This window comes from Pygocentrus nattereri, chromosome 15, assembly GCF_015220715.1.
Source record: "Pygocentrus nattereri isolate fPygNat1 chromosome 15, fPygNat1.pri, whole genome shotgun sequence".
Taxonomy (NCBI): Eukaryota; Metazoa; Chordata; class Actinopteri; order Characiformes; family Serrasalmidae; genus Pygocentrus; species Pygocentrus nattereri.
In genome coordinates this window covers 8,740,195-8,749,255 of record NC_051225.1, presented here as the reverse complement: position 1 = coordinate 8,749,255, position 9,061 = coordinate 8,740,195, and the positions used below count along the sequence as shown (strand labels likewise).

The 9,061-nt window shown below is 40.2% G+C and overlaps 1 protein-coding gene across 1 annotated transcript in view; it reads right to left on the bottom strand.

Moving 5' to 3' along the window:
- The window catches only part of yjefn3 (YjeF N-terminal domain containing 3), a 55,511-nt gene extending 51,738 nt beyond the window's left edge, over positions 1 to 3,773 (bottom strand). Inside the window, exon 1 of the mRNA XM_017701378.2 lies at positions 3,457 to 3,773. Within this exon, the coding sequence (XP_017556867.1) occupies positions 3,457 to 3,515 (59 nt within the window). The 5' untranslated portion in view covers positions 3,516 to 3,773. The remainder of the gene's footprint in view (positions 1 to 3,456) is intronic.
- Positions 3,774 to 9,061: the final 5,288 nt, after the last annotated feature.

Sequence of the window (9,061 nt, the reverse complement as noted above, 5' to 3'; positions counted from 1 at the left end):
AATACTGATATCACAAAAGGCAATACGCAAATGAGCCCTTTAATAAAGCACAAACATGTTCATTGTGTGCTGTGAGGATCCTGAAAAACGTCAGATGTTTCAGACAAGCTTCTGAGCGTGTCTTGATTAATCGATGCATTCACATGATTAATTAATTAAGAAGTTATTACATTTTTGAGGTCCACTTCTGGTATTTGTGTGGGTTTATGCATCAAAAAGAGTCACAATCACGGCCATTTTCCAGCTTCTCTTTATCCCTTAGAATTAAACAGGCTGATTTGTCATCGTGCCTCTAAAACTGATGTATGTAAATGAGCTATGCTGTGATTGGCTGCTGTGTATTGTAATTCTTTCAGAAAATCAGTTCAAGCTGAAACACTCCTTATAACTTCAACATGAATGGGTGGAGCTAAACTGTTGGAGGCTGAATAGGAGGATATTTGTAAATGTGTTGGTTTTTTGTGACATCACAAATACAATCGGTTCAAAACAAGCTGTTTTTACAGCTTAGTTGCAATGTTTGGACTGTAATAATGCTTACATACGGTACCCTTGGAAATGTAAGGTTCTATCTGTGTTCTGAACAGTTTTGAGATATTGAGCTTCAAAGATTTTGCATTCTAAATAGCAAAATTCTTATGGGGAACATGCTCCTTTCATACATGACAGTGACAGACACTCTAAATATATTCAAAATGTACAATATCAAAATCTATCAAATATGTGTATGAGTTTTTTGCAACAGGTCAAATGCAGATAGAACCTTCTAATCATAAGATTAGACTTGGAATCATAAGGTTCTATCTGGCAAAACATGAAAAGAAGCAGCGATTTTCCAGACACAAGTTACTCATAATCGGTTTTACATAAACATAAAATTAGTGTAACAGAGAGAGTCTACATGTGTCGAAAAGATACATTTAGTTATTGAATTTAGTAATTTAGTTAGTTATTAAATTATAGATCAAGTAGAAAGGTCAGTAATAAATGTTTTGTCCAGTGCAGAGGTCAATTTTATGTAGGAACCATAAGTTTAAGCTTCCTTTAGGACAGACAGCATCCAGCTACTGTGATAAACTGTCCCAGCAAGTAAGTGTGGCAGGTCAGTGTAAAGGCAGTGTAATTAAGACCCCATCAATTCAAATGTTCACTGTTTAATTACAATTAAAGCTTAACATATCATAGACCTAGAACATGAGAATAACTCAATTTTGACAAAAAGTCAGATAGAACCTTATAATATACGATATTACACCAAGCTGTTCAATCGGTAACATTATTATACATGAATGTAACTAGAGTTATCATTTACATTGATTCATTCATCCTGCAAATTATGACAGTGTGGAAAAACGTTTTCAATAGATAAATGAATGAATTAAAAAGAGTTACAGGGTTTTTTAATGTTATAGCAGCCATTTATAAGATATAGAACCAAAAAGCCAAACTGACATTGCAGACACAAGCACTGTCACAAGACAAACACAGCGACACACTGAGAGGTTATGTGACGCCTTGAACACAAAACTCCTCCAAATCCACAACTTAAGCCCTTAAATCCTATCATTGTGGTCTCCACGAAGCATATAATTTGCCCAGTCTCTCGCTGACTGCCTTGTGTTTAAACGTCCGTGGGCTGACGGGATAAGATTTAAGGGCCTCTTCTGCCAACAAAGCCATCATTATGGAAAACAAACTGTTTCTGCTCATACTCATGATCAAATCAGCTTTTGAAGGGAAGCCGGAGGGGGAGCAGTTCTGGAGAAGGGCCTACACAGGTCAGATGTTGTATCTACAGACTGTGACTTCATTTATTCAGTTATTTTAAAGCATGCATTCTACCATGGCATACTCTCCCATTTTTACTTCATGCCACATTTCATTTGTCTCTGCTCAGAAGAGGAACCCATAAATATAACACAACTGCAGGAAGCCTTCCCAGAAGAATAGAGTCTGCAAAAGGGGGAGCAACTGCAAACTGAAACCCATGGTTTTGGAATGGGATGTCCAAGAAACTCATACAGGTGTCCACATACTTTAGGCCACGTCACGTAATAAAAGTATAGAAAAATTATTGACTTGGTGGAAGCCAATGGGCAGATGAAACACTAGACTTGCCAGGCCAGATGTGTGAAGGATACACGCCTGGGAACACTGTCAAACGTTTGGTGCTGGATAGCGGCTAAATCTTTTGAAAACAAGGGCAGGCCCCATCTAGAACCCACCCTCAAATTCTTCTAGTCCATGCTCTCCAGAGTACAATCAACAACACAAGCAACGCAAGATAGCAAATTGTTATTGGCAGGTAATGGACTGGTTTTTCCCTTGTGAGTGGTAATGTCTGGAGTTTTCAGCCATGCTAACTTACATAACATCCATGGGCTAACAACAAGTTTGTTGTCCATCTAACGGTGTTGACGAGGGCACCAGCACCTGAGCTTTGCCTTCATGAAGCACTGGACTGGTTTAGACATTATACACCCAGTTGTTCCCACCCTAATAAGTCCATATGTAGCTCAAAATGTCTCATTAGGAGATCACGTCTGTCCCCACGAAACTGAAGCACCTGCCCATTCCCTGAGATTATAAGCATCTTTCAAGTTAATGGTTCTTCGTTTGGTTATTTTAGTAAGTCCACTGAAGCGCTGAAATCACTGACTGAGGCAACTGACCACATTTCAGAGATAGAGCAGGTTTTAAAGTTCAGGTTTGGAAAACACTGGAGTATTCGTCTAAGGCACTGATAAAAAATAAAAAATGTGAATCTGTTGAATTTCAACTCTTTTGCCCAATTTCTTTCAAGCATAGCACTGTTTCTCCCAGAACTACAAAAGGGGGAAATAACACAAGATTAATAGTCAACATTAAGCCCACACGTTTAAAGAGCAAATCACCGGCCGTGACGTTACCATCACAACGGCAAGAGAAATGTCACATCGCTTTTGTCGAGTTGCAATGCGCCTCAATCTGCAACACATTACAGAACCCAACTGAAGTGAAAAACAACTCTGGCCTGGCGCTTACGGTGCTTTCAAAGCCACACCAGGGCTCTTGGGCAACTGCACTGTTTTGAATGTTTGCTGAATCACTGAACAGAAAATAATTCGCTCCTGGCTGCAACAGTAAAAACATGTCAGGAGAGGAAACGTCCCTTAGGAGCACGTTTGATGCTGTGCAATCTGTCGCTTGATTTCCATATGGGGAACGTAAAACACACCTGGATTAGGTATGTTTAAGAAGTGGTGGAAGCTGGAGCTTTCTTTCACTGAACTTTAGATACAGAAACTAGGATAGAAAATACATCTCTCAAGCTTAGAGCTGCTACTAGGGCTGATAATTGAATTGAATTGAGTCCAAGATAAAAAATGGACTGATTTTGAACTATTAGTTCTAGCAGCATTCATATGATTACAGTCTCAGGCTCAATGAAGCTGGACAACGTGCGACTTGGCTTACCTTAGGTAGCGCAGTGGCTCTATGGTCTCTGGCTCTTTTTCACTGGAGCTGTGGTTCATCTTAGAAAGGCAGTGAAGCGCTGGATACAGGTGATGAGATTCAGCGGCGGATCCTTCTGCACCAGTCAGCCTGCTCTAGTTTTCTCTCTTTCTCTGAGCCTCTCCTTTCCCCTCTCTCTCTCTCTCTCTCTCTCTCTGTGTTTTCTCTGTCTGTCCTCTTCTGTGCTGGCTCAATGGCTGATAAATCAGGCTTCACGCGTGGATCAGCTGCCCTCACTGCCAGTGGCAGCCAATTAAGAGGCAGGCAGAACCAACGAGAGGTGTGTGATTGGCCGAATGCCTCAACGCTACGAGCTCAGCCAGCCAGAAGCAGCATCCTCAGAACACACACGGCACAGCTAATCCACAGGCAGTCACATCACAGCCCTGATCATCCCCGACAATCGTGGATATTTTAGATGTCATTTGCATGCTTATAATCCCTGAATAAAAATCCTACTGGAGAAATCCTATGGAATTATTTTGGAATTACATTGGACTCAGACTTTCAATGACAATCACTGACAACTGTTATGATCTGCATGTACATTCATTGTCTTGCAATGACACCACAAACTGAACAACCAATATATCCTTTTAAAAACAAAACCATTAAAAGCAGGCCTACAAAAGGAATTTCAGAAGAAAACTCTTCCTTGAAAAACTAAAACATTATATCGTTTACTGGAAAGCCAGGAGAGGTGGGAAGAAAAATAGGACAATTATGAGCAACACTCAGGCAGAGTCACTCATATGGCAGTACATGAGCTCACTTCTGCTGTAATACTGATTTGGACAACCCTGGTTAAATTATACGTTTCGTTGATTTTCTACGTTAAATGAAATGAACACGTCCTCTGTAGAGAACACATTTTGCACGTTTCAATGTACAATTACTGCTTATTTGCTGAATTTATGGGCATTGGAAAAGTAATAAACATAAAATATGGTATGTACACAGGTTATGGCTCATTTGATGTGTTAGGTTTCATCCATCTTATTTGTAATATCATTTATCTGTTCAATTCAGCAAATAAATAGAAATTGTGCTGTAAAAAGTTGCAGAAAAATGCCCTACTTAAGTTTTCTGAGGATACATTAACTTATTTTCATGTAGACAGTTTGACCAGGGTTGCCCAAACTTTTGCATATGACTTTACATGATTATCGCTGTTGTTATAATAATCCGCTCAGCTTTTTTAATATGAAATTCCTGTTACAGGACATGAATGTGATAAATCTGATTATTACTGTTGTAATAACAATAATTCTAACAATAAATAGTTGTAGAAATGAATATCAGTATTGTAATAAAGTACTTTTTACATGGAAAAATACCAATTGTGACTTTTATGACTAACACAATTGATAATTTACTACAGTAATTATTGTTACTGTTATTTTTACTCTTATTATTATTGCTGTTGATGATCTTAAAAGGAAAATACCCATTGGTCTAATGTGTTTTTTTAATTGAATATACTCCAAGGATTTGCAGATGCTGCGGTCTGCTGGACGAAGCTGAGGTTAAACACTGCCTCCTTCAGCTGATATGGAGTTACTGCAGTCCACATCAGGGACTGTAGAATTGAGCAGTGGAAACTCGGCACTGACAGCTGGAGATAATGAGGCTCATTTCTGTTCATTAGACACACACTGACATAAACCCAGTGAACCATACAAACACTCAGTGGCACTCAGATTAATGTGGGCGATACGGAGCTGGACAGCATAGTCTTGTCACCTAATACACGAATTATAGGACATGGTAGAAAAATGTCTTAGCATCACAAATACAATGAACTTAAATAGCAATATGGCGAGCAAAGCAATTTAAGCAGACAAAAGATTCCAAGTCCAGTCCAATACAGGTTTCTACTGTTTCGATTTTGCCTGATTTCCTATTGTACAAACTACAGTTCTAAAAAATTTTGGACAGTATGTGAAATGCAATCACAAGGCATCTAAATGCATCAGAAATGAACAACCCAACAGCCTAATGTTCCTCAAAGAGCTATTGCAAGGAGTTTAGATATTTCGCTCTATTGGGTGCATAATATTATAAGAAGATTCGGGAAATCCAGAGAAATCACTTTATGTAACGTGCACAGATAACAGCCACAACTGAATGCCCATGACCTTTGATCCCTTCAGACAGCACTGCATTAAAAACCAGCAAGCTTCTGTGATGGATATCACCACATGGTCTCAGGAATACTTTTAACAGCCTATTTGTCAATACACAATGATCATCACTGCATCCACAAATGCAAGTTAAGACTGTACTACTGTACTACATATGTCCAGAAACACTGCCCACTTCTCTGGGCTCAAACTCATATGACATAGCCTGATGCACAGGAAATGTGTATTGTGATCGGACAAGTCCACTTGGCAGAAAAACAATGATTTTGAAAATAATGTACACTGTGTTCTCTGGGCCAAAGAAGAAAACGACCATCTAGCTCAGGCATGTCAAACCGGGAACCTTCTGGGCCAAAATGCTGCAGACATGAGCATTTACCCTTGTCCAATGCTCATAATTCAGTTTATGAAGGCCTTTCTAATTAGCTGATGAGCTGAATCAAGTGTGTTTAAATGAGGCAGTGTGCTGAAGTCTGACATGTTTTGCATGATCTAGACTGTTACCAGCACAATATCAAAAGGCAGGTTCTGCCGTGGTACGGTGCTGTATAAGTAGGTAACTAGCACATCTGTGAAGGCTCCATTAACACTAACAGATATGCACACATTTTTGGAGAACATATCTTGCCTTTTTCAACGTTATTTCAACATGAACGCTAATATACATTCTGTATTATAACTGCATGGCCACATAATCAGAGTGTTGGTGTCAGACTGGCTTGTCTGCTGTCTTAAACTGTCCCCAACTGTAAATATGTATTACTGAAAAAAAATCTGTTTCAAAATTGGATCAGTTTGATCAGTCTTCAGTTCTCAAATGATTACAAATGTTGTTACAGGACAAGGTGATGTATCACAGTGGTAAACATGCTCCTGTCCCAACCTTTTTGGAACAAACGCAAGCATCATATTTGGAATAAATATATATTTACCAAAAAATAAATGATACAGGTTTTGTACTGTTTTCTACTTAATAACTCTTGAAACCTAAGTTTGTAGAGGAGATAACCTAAAGCCTAAGACAAGCTAAAAGCAGTGGCCCATATTTATGAATGCTGATCTGGGATCAGCTTACAGCTTTTATATAACACTGAATAGAATTACAAGAACCTGATCTTAAATCAGCATTCATAGTTTGAAATGCTTGATAAGTATGGCCCAATGACGTTATGTATACACTTTATTAAGTACACCTCCTTGTGTCTTCCCTCATTGTCAACTTACCATATTGGAGCACCCTGTAGATCTACAGACTGTAGTCCATCTGTGTCTCTGCACTTTGTTAGCCCCCTTTTTACCCTGTTCTTCAATGGTCAGGACCCCCACAAGACCACCACAGAGTATTATTTGGGTGGCGGATCACTCTCAGCGCTGCAGTGACACTGACGTGGCGTGGTGTGTTAGTGTGTGTTGCGCTGGTATGTGTTAATCAGACACAGCAGTGCTGCTGGAGTTTTTAAACACTGTGTCCAACTCACTGTCCACTCTATTAGACGCACCTGCGTTGTTGGTCCAACTTGTAGAGGTGAAGTCAGAGACAGTAGCTCCTCTGCTGCTGCACAGTTTGTGTTGGTCATCCTCTAGTCCTTCATCAGTGGTCACAGGACACTATTGGCTGCATATTTTTGGTTGGTGGACTATTCTCAGCCCAGCAGTGACACGGAGGTGTTTAAAAACTCCAGCTGCACTGCTGTGTCTGATCCACTCGCACCAGCAGAACACACACCAACACATCAGTGTCACTGCAGTGCTGAGAATGATCCACCACCCAAATAATACTCTGCCTGCTCTGTTGTGGTCCTGATCACTGAAGTACAGGGGCGCTAATAACGTATGCAGAGAAACAGTCTGTAATGGTAGAACCACAAAGCGGGGCGGGTCAGCAGAGCAGGGCCACGGAGCTCAGGACCAGCATGACTGATATTTTATTTTTAAACTGACCTGGGAGGCTCTTTCTGTCGAACATGAGTTATTTTTGAACATATCGAGGCCTTTTCTACAAGAGCTCTTCTCTCCTCTCGGCTCCTCTCTCTTCCTCTTCTGCTGGGTCCGTTTTTATTCACCGTCCGTTTCCACAGCGACGACGGAAGCATTAGCGAAGGTACAGGTTTAAACAAACATGAGGTACGAGCAGCTTCCGCAACTGTTATGAACTGTTATTGAAGAGAAAATGTTAGTGTCAAATAACAAACTCGAGGTCCGGTGTTTAAAAATAGCTAATATATCTCTAAAAAGTGGCCGCTAAAGCGGAGCCACCGTGTGTTCAGCTACGGACCCAGCTGGGAGAACTGCTTACGCACTTTTACTGGAGGGCCTAATGGGTTCCTACGCTCATCCAGAGAAAGAGAGCGAGAGAAAGGGAGACGGAGAGCGAGAGACAGAGAGAAACGGAGAGAAAGCCACAGAGAGAGAGGGAGAAAGGGGGACGGAGAGAGAGAGAGAGGGAGGGAGAGAGAAAGGGAGACGGAGAGAGAGCCACAGAGAGAGGGAGAGAAAGGGGGACGGAGAGAGAGAGAGAGAGAGAGAGAGAGAGAGAGAGAGACACAGAGAGAGAGAGAGACAGGGGGACGGAAAGAGAGAGAGAGAGAAAGGGAGACGGAGAGAGAGCCACAGAGAGAGGGAGAGAGAGAGGGAGAGAGCATCACTGACCGTTAAAAACGCGACACAACTTTTTTTCTCCTCTTTCACGCGGTCAAATGATCAGTGCAGAAGGGGAACGTCATCGAATTTTACAAATTTCTGCAGAATTCATCATTAAGGTTAACAAATTCATTAAATAGTGGCTTGACGTGAAATGATCTGTGCCATAAAGATTTACTGTTATAGTCACTATCACGACTTATTTACTTATTATTATTTAAAAAAAAAAAAAACGAGATCTTGAGAGAAAACTTGATATCTTGATTTAAAGAGAAACCAGTTGTGATGGAGAAAACAACTTTTGTTATCTTGAGATTATAAGACAATTAAGTAATGATCTGAAGGACACAGTCCAAAGAACTATAGCTGCCCCATGGCCTCTGGACATCTAAAAGACGTCTGAAACTTTTAGAAGGAGAATACCAGCAATTTCTACATAATTAACTGTTTAATGTCCTTACCAAGAAAAAAAATAAATCAGTGGATTGTTTTTGTATTTTTTATTTGTTTGGAGCAATAATAAATTTTTTTTTGACCCCACAATTTTTAAAATGTTCATGTCTACCACTCAAAATGTGCTCTACCAAATGGCTGAGCAGAACATTAAAGGGTTAAATGGTTGAGATGTAAACAGTCTTTCAGTGGTTTGGTGTGAAATGCTGTTCTAGAGAAACTTAGAAACAAAATCGTTTGAAGTGGTGGTGATGGGAACCAGACATCCCGAGCATTTGATGACTGTAGAAGCTCCCTCACAGGAAGTTAGCAGATTTTGTCCTAAAACA